The 19,200-nt window shown below is 38.4% G+C and overlaps 1 protein-coding gene across 3 annotated transcripts in view; it reads right to left on the reverse strand.

Moving 5' to 3' along the window:
* Positions 1-3,204: 3,204 nt before the first annotated feature.
* The window catches only part of RBM27 (RNA binding motif protein 27), a 34,170-nt gene continuing 18,174 nt past the window's right edge, over positions 3,205-19,200 (reverse strand). For all 3 annotated transcript variants that reach the window (XM_025209522.1, XM_025209521.1, XM_025209520.1), the window contains 12 exons: positions 16,392-16,536; positions 15,832-15,985; positions 14,284-14,538; positions 14,022-14,150; positions 12,558-12,680; positions 11,848-11,922; positions 11,565-11,729; positions 10,610-10,714; positions 10,296-10,487; positions 8,801-8,887; positions 8,217-8,327; positions 3,205-6,650 (listed from right to left, as the gene is read on the reverse strand). In XM_025209522.1, coding sequence (XP_025065307.1) covers positions 6,564-6,650; positions 8,217-8,327; positions 8,801-8,887; positions 10,296-10,487; positions 10,610-10,714; positions 11,565-11,729; positions 11,848-11,922; positions 12,558-12,680; positions 14,022-14,150; positions 14,284-14,538; positions 15,832-15,985; positions 16,392-16,536 — 1,628 coding nt within the window. In that variant the 3' untranslated portion in view covers positions 3,205-6,563. The remainder of the gene's footprint in view (positions 6,651-8,216; positions 8,328-8,800; positions 8,888-10,295; positions 10,488-10,609; positions 10,715-11,564; positions 11,730-11,847; positions 11,923-12,557; positions 12,681-14,021; positions 14,151-14,283; positions 14,539-15,831; positions 15,986-16,391; positions 16,537-19,200) is intronic.

The following is a 19,200-nucleotide window of genomic DNA, read 5'->3' on the forward strand; positions in this document are numbered from 1 at the left end:
AGTCCTGTAAAAAAGAAAGACACAGATTAATCCATGCGTTCTATCCAAAGTGAATTAGTCCCCAACTTCCTTGTGCAAAAAAAGCAGTATAGCTATACATATAAAGACTTTAGGGAGAAAAGTACTACCAATATGCACAATTCAGCTATTTGTTTTCCGTAACAACAACAAAAAAAATCTTACAATGGCCAGTATTTTTTAAAATATATTATTATTTTATACAATAGAATGTGTTTCAATAGGAACTGTCATAATGCACAAAAGCTCTAATCTGTCAAGTTAAAGATCCTGTCTAACAGCAACCAGCACCAGATGTAAAAGAAGGCACAAGACGCATTCTGGAATTAGAGACTGATTTCACTGAAAGCAAGATGTTTAACACTACAAAATTCAAAAAAGGTGTTAATCACAACACAATTATCTACAGTTGACCACGCAATGCACCATCCCTTTTTTGACATGCTAATGGTAACTTGCGGGAATGCATGCCAGTCTAGTTGAAGTATGTGAAACATTGTTTTGAAGTTACCACCTTTGACTTTCATTGAAGTTCCCTAACTCCTGTTGAGAGAAAAAAACAGCAGCTCCTGGTTCTGCTTTCTAATGCCATTTTTATATAAAAATTCTAAGGCTTTCTCGTTTTCCCCTTTTCTAACAAGCTGTCTTATCAAAACTTTTAACGAATTGGGACAGTTTATCCAGAGTCTCCAGTTGTTTCAATTGCCACTTTTTGTCAACCTCCCATCCAATTTTGAAATATCCTTGAGATGAGGGGACCAATACTACAAGTTTCTACATGGAGGTTGTACTACTGACCTGTAATGCTATAATTAGGGAGCTTTTTAAATTGCAGTTTTGTGTTTCCCTGTGATCACCATGAAGAATGGCATTTCTCCCAATTTTGTGTGAAATCTATGCCATCTTTTATGTAGCTGGGTGCAATGCTATAGTCTGAAGATGAGTGACTGATCTCTTGGCCAATCAACAGCAAGGGGGAGCTTGCTGCAAAAAGACCACAAAAAAAACTGGCTTTTTGCACCACGAGTGGCCCATGAAAATCCCTTCATCTCACCACAATTTAAGTAGATCCCTAGCTATAATGCTCTTCATTCCAATTCTTATACGGACTGACACTGCAAGACAAATATAAGCCTACCCCAAATAGAGGTACCCACAATAAAGTTCCTAGCAAACAATTCTCCCCGTGTAATTACTATTTTCTGTGAACTAAGAAAAATAAATCAATTTTGCTTTAGAAAATAACATTTCATTTATAGTTTTGATAATCAGCTGAAAGGATTCAAAATTCAAGTGTCTATAAAAAGTTTCATAAGATTATTTAAAAATCTCTGTCATAAACGTATTTAAAACTAAACTTCCCCCCCCCCCTTTTTTTTTAAATAAAAAAGAGTTGTGGAGTTCTTGCTTTCCATCAATGTATACCAGATAACATTCTGAATTGTAAGCCGTTGCATCCACACAAAATCTACTTCCTATTATTATACCACATGCTGGGCAAAGGATTTGACCAGCTCTTACTATTTCCTTAATTACTCAATATGACTCGATCTCACATAATTCAAGGAGGGGGGGAGAGGGGGAGAAGGGTGGAGAAGAGAAAAGAAAAGAAAACCACAAACCAGAAAATTTATTAGTATTTTCTTTCTCCATCTCTGGGGAAATTCTAAGTATAAAAATCCCATTCAGCTTGCAAAAAAGAGCTTTGCAAGCAGAACTACAAAAAGGGGATTGGTTTGATAATTAGCAATTGTTCAAGTAGGTTAAAAAAATTCCATTTACCTTTCTAGATGTCTGTTAATACGTTCCTCACGACATCTTGCTTTCTTCATAAATGTTTTAAAAGGACATCCTCCTCTCCATCACAGGCATAACTGGGTACCAATATATTACCACTTTTATATCAATCCAGGGGCAAGCCAGCAATATTTTATAAGAGAACTACAAAAAACAGAGCCCTAAAAGTATTTCTACTCCCTGCTTAGAAGACACCAAGTTTCATGTTGGTGACATATTTTTTGGCAATAGAAACAGATTTGCACAGAACTGAACTTCTGGAATTCATTCTCCACTCTTAACAACTCTAATTTCTCCTTTCCTCTGAAGTTCTTCCTCCATTTTGTAAAACAAGAGGAATACTTGCATATTTTAAGCAAAGGAAAAATGCAACAAATTTTATTTTTTAAACTAGATTTTTAAAAAATACATATTATAGTAGGACCCAAAGACCACCACTAAGGTTTTGCCCCATTCCGAGGGTGTTGGAAAAATAAAAGGCAAGATTGTCACTTATGTGTTTACGGATAAATAGGAGGACTAATACAAACGTATGAGAAAATATGTTTTGAAATAAAATGATACTGCTGCTCAAATATATTCAGACTCTGAAATTTTTTATTTTTTTTTAACCTCTCTGCAATTAAAACAAGGGGAAGATGAAAAGGTCAGAGCTTGTCTCCTGCCTACCCACGATCGGTAGGAAGGATTTTGAATGGCAGTGCCAGGTTCTAAGAAAGGACTAGAAAAAGAATACTAAAGAGACAGCCTGGATCTTAACAAGGGATATTTCTCCTTTGCACAATGGAAAACAAAGAAGAAAGCATAGCTTTTAAAGAAGCTCACTGGTAGAGACCAAAATTATGATTTCTGGGATCAGTTAGATTGTCAGGCTAAACTGTGAAGAGCTTAACTTTGTATCTATGCCATATTTGTGCTAGGATATCACCCTCCTCCTGAAAGAGAACTGTCCTACTTTAGGATTTATCATAAACCACTGTTGATCTCATTGATCTTTCTCTGCACGAGATCCCCATTAATCTGGTTTTACACATGGAAAGTTTTAGATTTAGGTGAAATAATTCTCACCTATTTCAGAAGGTTGATGCACTTTAAACCTTTTGGCTCAGTGAATCGTCAAGTAATTAGTTTGTTTTAAAAGAAGTTATGAAATGCTTTGTAGTTCTCTGCATGATATACTTATAGATGATTGACTGCACTATTTCCACATTGATTCTTAAAAATTCAGTGCAGGTAACAGTTCTGTAAGTTTTCCAAATGCTTCAGTAAGATCCATGACCATCTACTATAAGCCAAGCAAAAAACCTGCATATGCAGGTAGACACTGTGCACATACGTGCATGCACACACACTCGCACACTCTCTCTTTCTGAATGAGTGATACAGCTCTTTTTGTGATGGTTATAATTTTTTGGAATGGTTCTTTAGTTTTCCAATTTTTTTTTTTAAGTTAGAATTATTTTCATCCTTTTCATTTTTTTTTTTAATCTTGAACCATTCCGCGTTATATCTTTATTGCAAAAAGTCAACATGCATCTTAGAAATTCCGATTGTAATCAATAAAACAAACATTACATATATGAATTTAAATGTATAAACAGTTAGAAATTCAACAATATCTCCTATTATACTATTACACAAGCTCACAATTTTGTAAAAACTATAGTACAAGTTTACTATACATCAAGAGGAACTAGTATTCCTTTTCACATGATTTTGTTAAAAACCACTGTAATATTTGTCATAAGTGGGCAAGTACTTTCAAACTGATTTTTTTATTCAGTTGTTGGTTTTCTTGTTTTGTGTCAGAGCTTAACTCATTGATGAAAAATAAATATACACCACGGTTTAATTTTTAGTATCTACAGTTGTAATATTTGTCAGCTAGGCTTTTGCTTGGTAGCATTTTACTTTAAATTCCCAATAAATAGCCTGGTTAACATGTATCTAGTTATGGTAGTGATTATGAATTAAGTGTAATGTAATGTACTTTTCAAAAGTTCACATTGAAAATAAAAATAAAATAAGTTGCATTCTCAACTACCTACTTAAAAATAAAGGATTCAGTAATATTACCTAGTAAACCCTAAGAATACACTAGAAAGGTTCTCTACACCTTTGAAAAAACAAGGTCACTTTCAAAAGGCTTCCCCATTCCTTAAACACCAAGAGTCAGTTACTGCTATGCTGCCCATTACTTAGATGCCCAATAATATAATAGCAGGCTTTCAATACACAATCTAAGTTCACAGTCACAACTCATTTTGTGCTTCAACGCTTAAAAATTGTATTTTGGATGTCACCTGGGGATTTCTGTAAGCCTGCCAATGCGTACTACAAAGAAAAATGTATATACAGCTCTCCAAAGCTCATTAAATAAAGCTTCCACTCTTCCTTTGCCACTTAACTCACCCTACTAGAAAAGCCAACGTACCTGAGCAAGGGCAAAAAATCAAGTCTCTGAACGCAGCGTGCCAGTTGGGTGTCATTTTAGAGTTCAAAATCATATGAAAAGGAATCCCACTCTGTTTAATCATGTCAAAGGCTACTGAGTTTTTCTTTTACAGGTTCATTTACTCACTGTAATCTTCAGTTTCCAAATACAAAAATACAACAATTCTTATTGAAATCTATACGCTGGTAGTTTTAGTACACAAAAACAAAATATTTACAAAATTATACAATTTTAAGAAAAACTCTGTACAAAAAAATATATAAATCCTTTGTTCCCTCTATCATTTTGTTAAACTGTCAGGACTCAAACATTTGCTGCAATGGATCTTTCAAAATATACACTGACTGAGTCTAGACATTAAGAAAATTTTAGAGGTGATGGGAGAAGAGCAAAGTTTATTCTTCAGGTGTATGGTATTAGCATTTTTCCCTCACTCCTTCATCAGTTGAATTTCAGCCTCCATATTGTGAGAACAGCAGTTCTGTAGAAAGGGGAGGCCTTAATACTGAAGGAAGTGCTCCCTTCAACTGACACTGAAACCGAAAGGGATAGTGTTTTGGCTTCTTGTACATACAGCCACGGCAAATGGATAGTTAAATGGGGGGGGAACAATACAATCGGCAAACTGAAAACATGCAACCTCAAGTAACTAAGTTCAGAGACTTTTTGATTTAAAGACTCTAGTATAAAGTTTTTCCCCCTTTCATTCTGAATCAGGAACAGGTTGTGAAATGGCTCAGTGTGCTAATTTGAAAAGATGAGCGCTAACTTAAAAAAGATATATATATATATATTTTTTTCGTGTTTGGTATGTGGAGAACAAAAGCCGTTTCCTATCTTAGTGCTGACAAAATACGTTTGTTATGCTCCTCTACACTGACATTCAGAATGCAAAGGTTTTTTTTCCCCCAGGTCTCTCATGTAAGATACCTCAGATGTAGTACACACAGTACAGGTGCACAAGACAGAGCTTACAAGATAATGCACTGCTGTTCATGAACAGCACATAACAGAATTATGAAGATCTATGGCTCTCGGACAGTATAAACTCATTATCCCCATTTCTACCACAATACACACCATTTATTTTGGGTGCTTTTTAGTGATATAAAGACAACGGCAACTGAATTTTATGATATTCAACCTACCTGCTTTTAAATTAAGTTGTGTTCTTAAGACAAATGTATTAGCTTACTTAAAGCAAGTTTTAAACACTATGTTTAAGAATTTCATCACTTAGTGGTTTCATATATACTTCTCAGAGTAGAAGACCTTACATGCCCCTAAAACCATAAAATTTACTCTGAACACTGTACAAGTTTGGCCTGAACATTAATAAAAATGAGATCTGATCATCTGAGGGGGCGGGGGGGGGGCGGGGGGGGGGGAAAGGGAACAAAAAGGCCAAGGCCTCCCATGCTCACAGACAAGGATTCTAATGGTTGGTTATCAAAAAAGGGGGAGAAAAACCCAAGAAAAACCTCTACAAAATTAATTTCAACAATACTGACAATGCAATAAAGTAACAGCCTAGATCAATTTTGAACCTTGCATTCAAAGTGTATGAGGAAACAGACACTTGAAGTGAAAGCATGGAAACGATATTTCAATTACTCAAATCTCAGTGTCATTGTTGACATTTCAGTGAAACAAGATCTAAAATGATATACAGTGAACTAATATTGAGCAGTGTTGTATGAATACCCTTGTGAAAACATGCATGAACAGAAGACAAACTATAGAAACGTTGAGCTTTCTGGACTGAAATTACACATGACCCTTCAAGACAGATCTTGAATCAGGTGAATTCCAACAAATATTTCTGATAACTGACTCAACATGTAATAAAATACTACCCCTTTCAGGTGAGCAAATGAGGCAATTTTGACATTTAATGAAAACTTTTTTTTTTTTTTAAATGTAGCTCTCTTCTGACCCCATAATATTCTAAATAAAACCTATTCTTCCTTTCAGTTATAAACTAATAAATCAATCACATAAAAAACTAAGTAATACAGGTGGTTTGAAAAGAAGGATTGAAAATATTGTTTTTAAAGGAGGACAAACACCAATGGTGATCTTTTTAACTCTAAAAAGTCATTGGGCCTTTGGCTAACTTAGTATCACAGCGAAGTATGACGTTTATATAGCAAGCTTGCTCTCACTTTAAATCTACTGTATTTTGAAAAGAAATGAACATAAAATTTTTTGGCTCATCAACTTTCTTAAATAAATGTTTAAAAGTTGTAGTTTAAACTATATTCCTAAAAATATACAATTCCAACACCAAGTTTCATCTTCTCCAAGAACGGGATTCATCTTCATCTTCATCATCGTCGTCATCATCTTCATGCAAAAATAAATCTGAGGTTTCAGTCTCCTGAATGAAGATAAAAAGCAGGTCTCATTTTAGAGGTAGCAATGCACTGCTATCTGCAAGAGGCAAATGCTAAGCAAAGCAGTATCTTATTTTAGGTGCTGGTCTTCCAATTGCTACTGAATAGTCTCTTTTGCTGGCCTGCACAAAAAATGAACACTCTCTCTTAGAGAAGAGGCTCCAGAACATTGCAAAGATAAACTAAAACATTTAAAATTAATGCTAATTAAGACAACTTATTGGTAGGGACCTACCTAAATAAGGTGTAAAGCATGGTGCAGTAGAATCTTTAGTCTCACTCTCTTTACTGTGCCTCCCCCCGACCCCCCCAAACAGTTGAGTGGCCAAGAGAGTTTTGCCTCTAAGCAAAACAAAAAGAAAGATTAAAGGTGCCGCTGTGAACTTCCGCTGTGATTTAGATAGATCCCTACATTTTGACAATATTCCTTTTCAGCTCTACTTAATAATAGCTCAATATTTCCCTTTCACACAAACTTTGGTCAAGGGGCAAAAAGAAAGCATGCAATGTAGACACTGCTCTGTTCAGGATATGTTAGTTTGAGGAAGCATGTGTGGCTTATACTTAGAAATAAAGTACTTTGGGCAGTTTCACTGCTCAAGAGATGTTCTCCTGTTTGCCTGGTACTTGATACATTGTGTATTCATCCCAAAAACTAAGGCTCAGGAGTGCACATAAAGTGTTCTTGTTCAACTGTTATATCAGCGTTCCTATGCCAGTGTAAGTGAGCTAAATCATTATAAATTTAAATATGAGCAAAATAGATTTAAAAGTTACAGCTGTTTAACTCCACTTACATTAATAAAGAAGGAAAACAGTTGTATAGGAACAGCTTATAAATTTAGCATCAGTATAGTGGTTATATTTGTCTGCACCCTGAAAGAAATGAATTCCTCTTGTCCCATTGTTTCAGTCTAACATTTAAAGTGGAATTTTGGTAATTTCAAATATCTAGTTATTTAAATGTCAAAAGAATAATACTTGAGGCAACACAATTTTTTAATCAAAACAACAAAACACACAACACTTTGCCACATCATAAAGACAGGAAGGGAATGGACAGTAGAAAAAAATTCTGAAAATAAAGCAAGATTTAAGGTTTGGAGTGCTTTCCATCAAAAAACATAACCATTTGGGAAAAAACAGAACAAGATGACAAGCGTCTAAATTCAGACACTAGAAAAATGTACTAATTCATTCTCATCAGAACTTCTGATATGCTAACAATAAATGTTTAATGAGTATAATGAGAACCCAAATGATTTTTTTTCTTCATCATTTACATAAGCATGCACACTGTCCTATTAAAGACGAATACCGCTCTCTTCAGGATGTATTATGCATGCATGTGTTTGCAAATACACAGTTTCAGAATTTATCTTGTAAGAATGACTAAATTCTGCCAATAAGATTTATCTTTATAAGGTTCCCTCAACAAAAACAGAAGCAAATCCCTAAACATTTTGTATATTATCAAAACCCATTTTTCCCCCCTTTCCTGCAATCATCACTGTACTATGAAGAGGGGAGAAAAGCTATTATTGCAGTACCTCTTCCTTGGATTCCTCTTCCTCTATTTCTGTGGACACAGAAGGTACCTTGGGTTTGTGCCACGATATCTGTAGCTTTCGGTCTTTGAACTTTGATCCTTGGTTAGCAGCCTAAATTGTATTTTATGCACATGTTTTTTGTGAGTGAATTAAACACAGGATTATTGACAGTAAGAGCAAAAACAAATCAACCAACAGCAAGCTATTTTACATGCACTGGAAAAGAGAACCCTTTTAAAAGCAGTAAACACCTCAAGGATTACACTACAGCCACCTCCCACTTTTAAGAGTAGTTCGGAGCAGCATCTTCACTCAGTCCCTAATTTGCTGGATTACTATATATATGTGGGACAACCTAGAGAGAGCAATAGGGCTCAAAATGTACTTGACTGAAAGCCCGTCATGCTGAAGATTTGCACCTTCACACTGTTAAAACTACTGTTTTATTAGTAGCAACAAAAACCCAACTGAACTAGACTGCATAAATATGGTACAAAGCATTTATCTGAAGAAAAATTTACCAGGAATGTTTAGTGATCATGCTAAGTTTTTAAAACCACAGAAGTTTCTAATACTCTACTTACATTTTCAGCTTCTGAGCGGGACTTGAAAGTTAGAACAACACTTAAAGGAGACTCCTCTTCTTGGAGATCTTCTATATCTCCAAATTTCTGTGAAATACACACGTACACAGTGTGAACATGAATTTTACGGATTCAAATCATTATAATTATGAACAAGAAAGACATAACACAGCAGCATTTCTTAACATGGTCCTATTCAAAGGCATATTTAATATGGCTTTTTGTTGGAAGAGGATACACTGCCTGTATCATTCAACAATGCTACATAATCTTGAGCTTTGCTATCAAGAGACAAATGTGAATATTTGTAAGCAGCTTTACCCACATCCATCATGTCACTTTCCTCTTTAGTACGGCAAAGCAATTCCTTCTGAAGCTCATTAAATAACATATTAATCTCCCAAGAGAAGCACACCTTCCCTAACTGTATGTGTTCCATAGTATTCTACTAGAGAGCAGAAGATTGATCAATTCAGATGTCAGATGTTTGCAGCATATAACTAACCTTCTCCCTGAATGACTGATAGCAATATTGGTTTGAAATATTAAAAATCAAAGTGGATTTGTACATACAGTCCCACTGCAGTAAGAGCAATTTAGAACTGTCCCTACTGTATCAATCCCCAAAAACAAAAGTATATAGTCAGTGAAAGCATTTTCTGAATCTTAGCCTAAACAGTAGTTGTAGGCAAAGAATACATTTTATTTAAAAGCCACCAAGCTTCTTGGAAACAGTTGTAACAACTTGAATAGTGAAGCCAAAGCTCAACTGTCAATAAGAGCAGTAAAATGATAAAAATTGCAGGTACAGATAAAGTTGTCAGTAGCTCCTAAGTCTTCTATATAATCTTTCTCTGCGATGATGCCAAGGCTGCTATTATTAGATCAGTTACTCAAAATGTAAGGAATTACTGCTTTGCATGGCAAAACATCTTGGGCAAGAGAAGGCTAATAGATCACACACCAGCCACAAACGATAATAGCCTGGTACAAATTTTTCATCTTTCTAAATCTTTGTTTCCAGAGATCCTAACACAAGGTAGACAGCAACGTATCTAGTAAACAGAAAAAGAACAAAATTTGTTTTCCTCCCTGCTTTGTTTCGTGTCTACACACACACACACACACACACACACACACACACACACACACACACACACACACACACACACACACACAATTCTGAAACATTTGAAGCAACACCTATGGTAACATTCTTTATTTAGAAATACAAAACAGACTTTAAATAAAAGCATGAATTTGAGAGATGTATTAGTTATAACGCATGTATTGAACCAAAGCAGTTAAACTCCAGGGCAGAAGACTTAGTAGTGTTAAATTTAGTAATCCAAAGAAGCCAAAACCACATTAACTTGTAACTTCAAAGTGGTAAGAAGCGGTGGGAAGGGATGATTACTTGTTTTATTAAGAGAAGAACTCACATACACCAAGTCCTGCACTCGATTTTAAGTTTCTAATGAGACGACACACTTACAGAAAAGTGTTGTAACAACTCATCTTTCTCTTCTTCAACAAAGCCCCCGACGGTTAGTGCTTTGGGACGGTGATCCACCACCATGTGATTCAACATGCCCCTTCCTCTCCCACCACGACCTCGTCCTCTTCCTCTACCCTGAACAGACATCACTTTTCCTCGACCTACAGGCAAGATACCTAAACGGGCAGCCTGTTAAAGAGAAATTCATATAATGAGCAAAGCTATTTTCAGCTTCCATGGTAGTTAAAAGCTTCATGTTACATAAACATGAAGTTAGCAACTCTAAAGCAGCACACTCCTTTCAGACTCACTTCAACCTGGAGTTGATTGAGTTTTTTCCTCAACTCTGTTGTGTCTTCTCCAGATGACAATCTTTTGTGCAAGTCTAGTTCTGCATCTAAAATTTCCTTCTGTGCCTAAAAAACAAAAAGGAGAAAAGGCAGCATTTGTATCCCACTTTTAAAATGCCTTAATCCACCAATTTTAGTAATAATCTTAAGAAACGAATGTGCAGTAAATCCAATAGTATCTATATTCCTCTCCAAACCCAATGATAATGGTCAATAGAGGAACGTTACATTCAATTTTGAAAACCAGAGATTTCTCTACTTCCAAACTTAAACAAGAACTCCTGTGTGGGGTTTATATGTATTGGGTTAAGAACCAGGGTCAAGTAACATATGTGGCTTACATATGTATAACACATGCTGCAAGGAAGCATTTACTGTCTGTGGGAGTGCCACTACAGTAGATTCTCTCACTAGTGATCTGGCCTTGTACTGATAAGGCATACTCTGTCCTGGCTAGTAGAGCTTTTGTTCATTATATATCCCACATATAAAGTTCTGAAAGATATTCAACCATCAGATATTATTAAAAGCAGATTTCTCTTACAGTTTTTTTATTAACAGGATCCAACTATATTATAAGTTATTGAACTAGAGACGCATCACATCACCGTGTCATTCGTGCAGGACAGACAAGCAGGTACTAGCCGACAGAACCGTGCCCACATTCAAGAGCCAAAGAATAAAATTAAAAAGAACAATTAAACAATTTAGAGTAATTTGTTACTTTGTCAGCTTTCTGAAGGAGATGCTTTACTAAAGCAATCTTTTACTCAAAAATGGTGGGGAGAACGGCAATGTGAAGATTGCTTTTTCCCAACCCAGTTTACCAAATAAAATGTTTTTGTTTCAGAAATCAATTAGAAATTAGAAAAATCGGTACGGGGCAGTATAGGACAGCGTTTCCTGCAACACATACCTCTGTTTTGCTCTTTAGTTTTGATGGTGTGGAGGCAGTAGATGAAGTTTTTAATTCATCTTTTAATTGAGAGATCTTTTCTGTTAGTTCATTTAAGGTCTTCATTATCTCTGCCCTCTCCTCTGGTTTCATAGCTTTGTTCTTTTCCAGTTTGGATATCAACATCTACATGTTAAAAGAACACTAGAGTGAGGATTCAATTTGGACAAGAAAAGAAACCACTGAAAATGTTTTTGTGCCTCCTGGAATCAGAATCCAACAGTTGGAATACATCCAGACTTACCTTCTGGTATTCTATTTGCTTCTCCAACATCTCCTGCTTCTTTTTCCTCATATCTTGTTGCAACTTCATTGCCTCCTAAATGAGACAGAGATGCTTTCAGTACAGCAAGCACACATTATTTATGGATTGGAAGAATAAATCAAACCTTACCACTTATTCTTGTGCGAGATCATGTCTAGTATCAGTTTAATAGCAGGCACTTCTTGCAGAGAGAGACAATATTGCAATGGACAGGGGAACAGATTTGTCTCATCTTGAAATTACTATAATCCTAAATATAGCCAAGGTGGGTCAAGTACAGTAATCTAACACCAGCTCCTTCAAAGTGTTCAGATATGTCATACTGTGTTTTTAAAAATATAAATGTAGAAGCTGTAGGAGACTAATTAAGATCTATGTGATAAACCAGTATGCTGTCTCATATGCTCTCTTTACAGTAAAGAGTAAGTTGGAAGGAAAGTCAGTAGGGAATGAGGAATACTCCTAGACTTGCCCTTGCTCAACTACATTATTACACTGCAAGACAACCATTTGAAAAACTGATGGGAGGGAGTGGGGGAAGGGAAGGAGACTACATCAAAAGACATGCTGTTTCCACTACATGTTACTGAACAGAAAAACTCGGAGTTGGAGTTGAATGATAGCTTAGGTGGTCTTCATTTACAAAGGACCTCTGTTAGCTCAGTTGAACAAACATACATAGGAGTTACCTGCTTCTTTTTGAGAGCCTCTTGCACATCGTGAGATTTTGATCCGGTACCAGGTTTCATAGAGGTCTTCAAATTTGAAGGACTATAAATCATCTTTGCATGGCTTGTAGAAGTAGGAAATGTCTGAAATAAAACATTGAAGTGAACAAGATAAGGTCAAGATCAGGTTTTAAAGAGTATGTTGCTTTAAAAAGTGCTCACATTTAAGTTTGTAACTGACAAAGATACTTTTAAGTATTTGAAGCTTTGTGACAAAGCTTTTGTGACAATTTTTAAAAGACCCAAATTTAATATATTTGCATGTATACAGCCATCACTATAAAAGGGTTGCTCTGCTCACAAGCACAGAACTTGAATTCCTGTTAAAATTCATTTGACAATAAGTGCCCTTCTCTGGCAAAGCCAAAATTCTTACTTGGGTCCTAGTTTCTTTCGTATTATTCTCCTACGAGCTAGACTTAAGACTAAAACACAGTATTGCCAACTCTCATGATTTTTGGCATTGTTCTTTAACTTTAGTGTGTGTGTGTGTGTGTGTGTGTGTGTGTGTGTGTGTGTGTAAAAAGACAGCTATGTTTTTCACATTCCTGAAGCACAGACTTTAAGAACAATGCCAAAAATCATGAGACTTGGCAACATTGTAATTAAGTTTTTGGCATTTGAATACTATGCTCTCTACTCAGAAATTTAAAAAGGCAGTTCCTTCCCCACGAAATACATATCTTTTGTTTGCCAGGAGTATATACTGCACCACAATGTAAGTGCAGCTCCACTGGACAAAAATTTCTTCAGAGCCATAAGAAGCATTTACATATTTTTGTTACACAAACAAGTTCCCAAAAAGCTACAGGTCAACATAGCCAATGAGTGAGCAGGGAAATCCCATCACTAAAAACCAACAGAATATGTAAATGGGGATTTGTTAAGCAAATACTGAAGAGGCATTCCAATAGCTAGCTTTAATCAGACCTCCATTTAAACTAAGATCTGACAATTATTTCTCAAAAACAGTAACCCAATTTTCTAGATAACCTCTGTTCTTCCAGATTAAGTAACGGTGATGCCACACAGAGTATTAATGGAAGAAATAAAAAGCCAGGAATAAAAACCCACAAGTCCAACCTACTGGTTCATGGCTCTAACCCAGTGGTGACAAATGTGGCTTCTGGACTTTTGATGAGCATAGAAATTTGGGGGTGGGTGTGGGGCTTGCCTCAATTTGGGGCTACAGGCCCATTGGAGATGGGCTTTGGGAACAGGGGGAAAAGTGTTGAGTGCCTTTTGACATAGCACCGCTCGTACCATCACTGCTTCCCGTCACCTGCCCTGATGCCACTGGGTCTGGATGTGGACTGTGAGGAACCCTAAAGTCTGTATCTGGGTCAGAAGGCAGGGTGAGTTTAACACCTATCCTCTAACCAATAGGCCAAAGTCACCAGCCTAACACTAGTTTGTCTCACATACCTGAGAATCTTCTGCAATAGAACTTGACTGGTTCAGGTCAGTCTGGTTTCCACCAACTACTCCAAGGCGACGTTTAACTGAAACTTTATTAAGGACATAGGCACCAGCTGCCAGTGGTTTTGTCATCACCTACATATCAGCAGACATTAAAAAAAAGGAAAAGAACAAGTAGTCTGCATTTTAGAAGCACATACTACTGATCTTGACTGCTTCCTTTGTCAAACTAGTCACAAAGCATTGATTTGGTGTGAAAGCACAATACCTTTGAAACATTGCTATGTACCGTCACAGCTGGAGGCTGTGCAGTCAAACTCTGCGGGTGAGGATGAAGTTGGTGATGAAGAGACTGTGGTGGCTGCTGCTGCTGTAACGATGGCTGCTGTTCATTTTCCCTATGCCACAGCACCCTTATAAACCGATTGTTTAAAACTGCCTCTGTGCTAGAAATGGCCTTTCTGGCCTCATCATTGGTTAAGTATTGAATTAGAGCGGCTTCAGGATCATTTTGGAAAGCAACCTGAGAAACACAAGTTCAGGATATACAATTGATTATCAAATCTATATTTCATAGGAAATGAGTCACCTGACACACTGCAAAACCCTTTTACATTATTCCCGGGGGGGGAGAGGAGAGGAGGAGGGAGAGAATTTCCAAGAGTCAACTACAGTCAACCGTGTCCAGTATGCTTCTACAGTCAAAGCCAAGGTATCCTCTGACACATAATTATGCAGAAAAACAAAATATACAACAGGACCTTTCACTTATGTACAAACATAGTACCACTGAGATGCAGAGGACAGCAATAGCTGCAGGTAGAAGCAACAATGATAGCACTATATAACAGGCACTCCCCCCCCCAATACTTTTCTAAACTTCTGTGGAACAGCAGTGTTTGTACTCAAGAAGTAAATATACAGTGTTGTAGACACTATTAAAGATTACAGAAATGGGAAGAATTCTGGCCAAAGACTCGAAGTTACTCCCATCCAAGGAAAAGGTTTAGTTTATACTCAGAAAAATGCCCTCCCAGTTCTACTGGATAAATTGGGGGGGGGAGGGGAAGAAAGATATTCAATTTAAGTTTTCAAGTTAGTTCATTTTCATTTTCCAGTTTTGTTCATATGGCAATGAGTTTTACACATGCTACTTTTGAAGGAAGGCAGATCCCTACCAGGGTAAGCAAAACTTAACTTAGAAATCTAGGGTACACTTCAAACTCTAAAACAGTAGGCATATTTTCAGAGGTCCTACATATTCAGTTTTCCAGATGAAGAGAATCTGAAGGCCACATTTCTTTCCCAGGCAAACAGTGGAAGACTTTAGTAAAAATTTAGCCATGCAACTAGGAATATTTCATTTACATGGTGCTTTTCACTCCAGATTATCCCACAGAACACTAGCTGCCTTTAGGGGAGACGGCAATAAACTGGCGCACAAACTTTGGTGAAAGGTACTTGGATAAAATTTTGCTCTTCATGAACTGCCATAGGATCGTCGTACAAAACAGAAAGGATCTTTGTTTTTAAAAGGTGACATATAAGGCAAAATAAGATATATAGCACTCAGGAAGATTAGATAGTTTAATTTTATTGCTCAACTTCCCCACTTGCCAAGACTTCCTCCCAGGTTTCGTCTGGAGCTAGAAGACAGTGCAATACTATAAACAGAGGGGAGAAAGTAAAGCAGGGTATGCCAGACACAACACTATTATGCTTGCAGTACTTCCATAGAGCCGTCCTAATTTTTCCAGTGTTAGAGTCTAGCTATGTGATCATTTTTAAAGGGATCTCAAAAAAGCCTTGTATTTACCTGAATGTTGACAATGGTTCCAAATTTACTGAAGTGCTCATTAAGTCGTGTAATATTATTTAACTCGGGAGGAATTTTACGAACTTCCAATTTGGTGTTTGTATACTGATTCTTTTTCAGAAATCCTGGTTTATTCTGGTTGTTATTGGTTTGCCTAGAAGAGACAGGGTAACATTCGAGGCAGGCTTACTTGCATCCAATCATATTTGTTAGTTAACAGCCTATTGATCATAACATTTATATGCCTTCCATAAAAATGCTAAAAAAAACCCCTCAAAACACAATTTAAATGAAAAACTGAGACTAGAGATCAAATATTATATGTAATGTAAATGGAAGGAACTTGTCCACAAATTCCCAAAATCTACGTCTTACCTGTTTTGGGGACTCAAAGAAGTCCCCAGCTGCTGCTCCTGCTGTAGTATGATCTGCCCGCCCGTGGTAGGGGTGTGTACTGGGATAAAAAGGGTTTGCAGCCATTCCTGAAGGGCCAGCCTGTTCCCCCTACCCCCTTCTCCAAAATCCTAGATCAACCCATGGCTGTCCTTAACAATACTTACTTTCCAATCCAGGGTTTCTTTACAGATGGCCCTTCCATGCTACTTGGTGGTCTTTTCCTGCTATCTGGCTCAAGCACCACTCTTGTTACATTGCTGTTATTTATCATGGGAATTGGAGGCTCAGTCTGGATGATGATATTAGCAGCTGGAGGACAAAAGAGTGTGATCATTTCCTACTAACACCACAACACAAGCTTTTTTATGGAATTACTTCAGAGAATGCAAGTAACCAAAGTAGTAATCAGGATCTCATAACACTGATTTTGGAGGAGCACCACAAGAAAAATCTATCAAAAGCCAAACATTACATTTTAGCTGGGAGGAGTAAAAGGGGGAAGGGAAATAACAACAAAAAAGATATCTATCTATCTCAATGCTGATTCTTAGGCCTGTGTGAATAGGGAAGTATTCGATTCAGATTTGGCTGACTTGGAGGACAGTGATTTGATTTGGCTCACTATCCCGATTTGATTTGGCTGAATAAGCTTTGAAAGATTTGGATCGGCTGGGTAGAGACAGGCATGGCCAGGTGGCTGCAGGTTCCCTTGCAGCTCCTCCAGCTGTGCCTGCCTCTCCCCGGGTAGAGGGAGCTGCAGGCGAAGCCCCCATGGCTGCTCTGCCTGGCCCCATCCCCCCACCCAGCCCCAGCACTTAAAAAAAAGCCCGACACTTACTGCCTGTACAAGCAGCGATTGGGGCCTCTGGGCACTCATGGCAGAGCCCCGCCTCTGGGAGATGCGCACTGTCTGAGAGCTGGGGCTAAACAGTGCTGGGCTCCGGCTGACACATGGAGCCTCCCCAGCTCTCTGGGGAAACTGAACCAGGGGCTGGTCGAACGTTAAGGTCCCTGAATATTCCCCCAGTTCCTGGTTCAATTCCCCAGGTCCCCGACCTTGCCCCCAATTCTCCAGGCCCCCAGATAATGTGGGATGGCAGGAGACTGCTGCTGCCAAGCTAGTGATGATGGTGGCTCTAGTCTATTTCCCCACATGGCAGCAGCAGCCTGCTGAAACCCTACATGCAGATCTGGGGGCTTTGTCCCCCGGGAAGAGCTGGGGGAAATGATCAGAGAGCTGGGGAACCGAACCCGGAGCTCCAGCTGACACATGGAGCAACCCCAGCTGCAGGACAGTGTGTGGCACCCTGCCGAGTCACACTGCATCTGCACACTGCCACGCAGGCAACCCCTGCTGCCCCACACTGCAGAGGGGGGGCTCTGCCATGAGCACCCAGAGGCACCAATCGCTGCTCCTGTGGTGAGCATGGGGCTTTTTTCAATTAAAAAGCCATTTTTTATGAGGCTGGGGCTAGGGCCAGGCAGCGCAGCCAGGGCTCCCCAACAGCTCCCCTGGATGTGCCTGCCTCTGCCCTGCTGCCGCTTGCCCAGCTGCCATGGGTGGGGGGTGGGCACGATGCAGGTGCAGCTCGCTCCATGCGGCAGCAGGGCACAGGCCCCACTCCCAGCACCTGCATCGCATGCCCCCCCTCCCTGAGTAATGCACCCCCCCTGCCCCAGCTGGGCAGCCTGTCCCAGCCCCAATCCCCACCTCCCCCAACCCCAACAGATTTACCAGCTGGAGGCAGTTGTCAGCTGCCTTTTTAGTCTATGGCCAAATCTCTGAATTGGCTGAATCAACTCAAATGCTTTGAATCGTTCGGAGCTTTTACTTGGTCTCCCGATTCGATTCGGATTCGGAGATTTAGTCTCCGATTCAAATCAGCTACTGAAGCTTTGCACAGCCCTACTGATTCTCCCTGCCCCTCAGATTAATGCAGGTGTTGAAGACAAGGCTGAAAGAGGCAACAAACAGGCTCAGCTCCAGGTTCTATGATGCTAGGCTTAAGTCAATCTATGGAGAAAGTTTGTTGCTTCAGCCTATTTGTAGACAATGCTTCAGATTATAAATTTATCTTGACAAATTTTTCTTGAGCTAAAGGATCAAAACAGAAGGGCAGGGGGGATACAGGAATGTTAATATCTACAAATCAATTTTAGATGCATTTAAAAGAACTGGGAAGGTTAGGATAATTTGTCCAATATCTATTTGCGTACTACTTAGATGCATATCTTCACTGGGCTCTCATCATTTTTACATACGACAAAAACAGTGTACAGAACTGATCACTTATGTATAGCTTTCACAAGGACCAGAGACATCTGTAACACCTAAGTATGTTCGTCATAAATAAAGGACACCGTGAAAAATCCTAGATTTGGCAAACAAATAAGGCACCAACACTAACTGGCCTACAAATAGTATTGCTTTCCCTGTTATTTGCTGGAATTCATTCTTCGTGAGTACAGAAGGGTAGAGCTTGTGATGAGGCCCTCATTTTGCATTTATGGATACCATAAACTTCATTGTGTGTCCATAGTATCCACCATCTAGAAAACGTCAATATTAGATTCCACACAAAAAGACTATTTCTTAGGGACGGCGACATGTCAGTTCTTACAAACAGTCTTCAGTGTTTACCACTTAGAATTAAAATATCATAATCAAGTTTTCCTCATCGTGAAAGTCTATGCTGACAGTGCATGGTTTAACATAGTGCATTTTAATTCATTTTTTCATACATGAAATTGAAGTTGTTACTTAGACCAGGGGTGGCCAACCTGCAGCACACATGTCCCAAGTGGCACAGGCAGCCCCTGTGTGGGACACAGCAGCAGATTGGGGAAAGGAAGAACACCAGCAGAATTTGGGCAAGGTGTGGGACTTAATTGTGGCATGCCTACCAAGGAGATTGACCCCTCCAGTGGCTTACATTATGAGATCAACCAAATAAAATGCAGATAAATGTTCCA

This window comes from Alligator sinensis, unplaced genomic scaffold (assembly GCF_000455745.1).
Source record: "Alligator sinensis unplaced genomic scaffold, ASM45574v1 scaffold135_1, whole genome shotgun sequence".
Lineage (NCBI taxonomy): Eukaryota > Metazoa > Chordata > Crocodylia > Alligatoridae > Alligator > Alligator sinensis.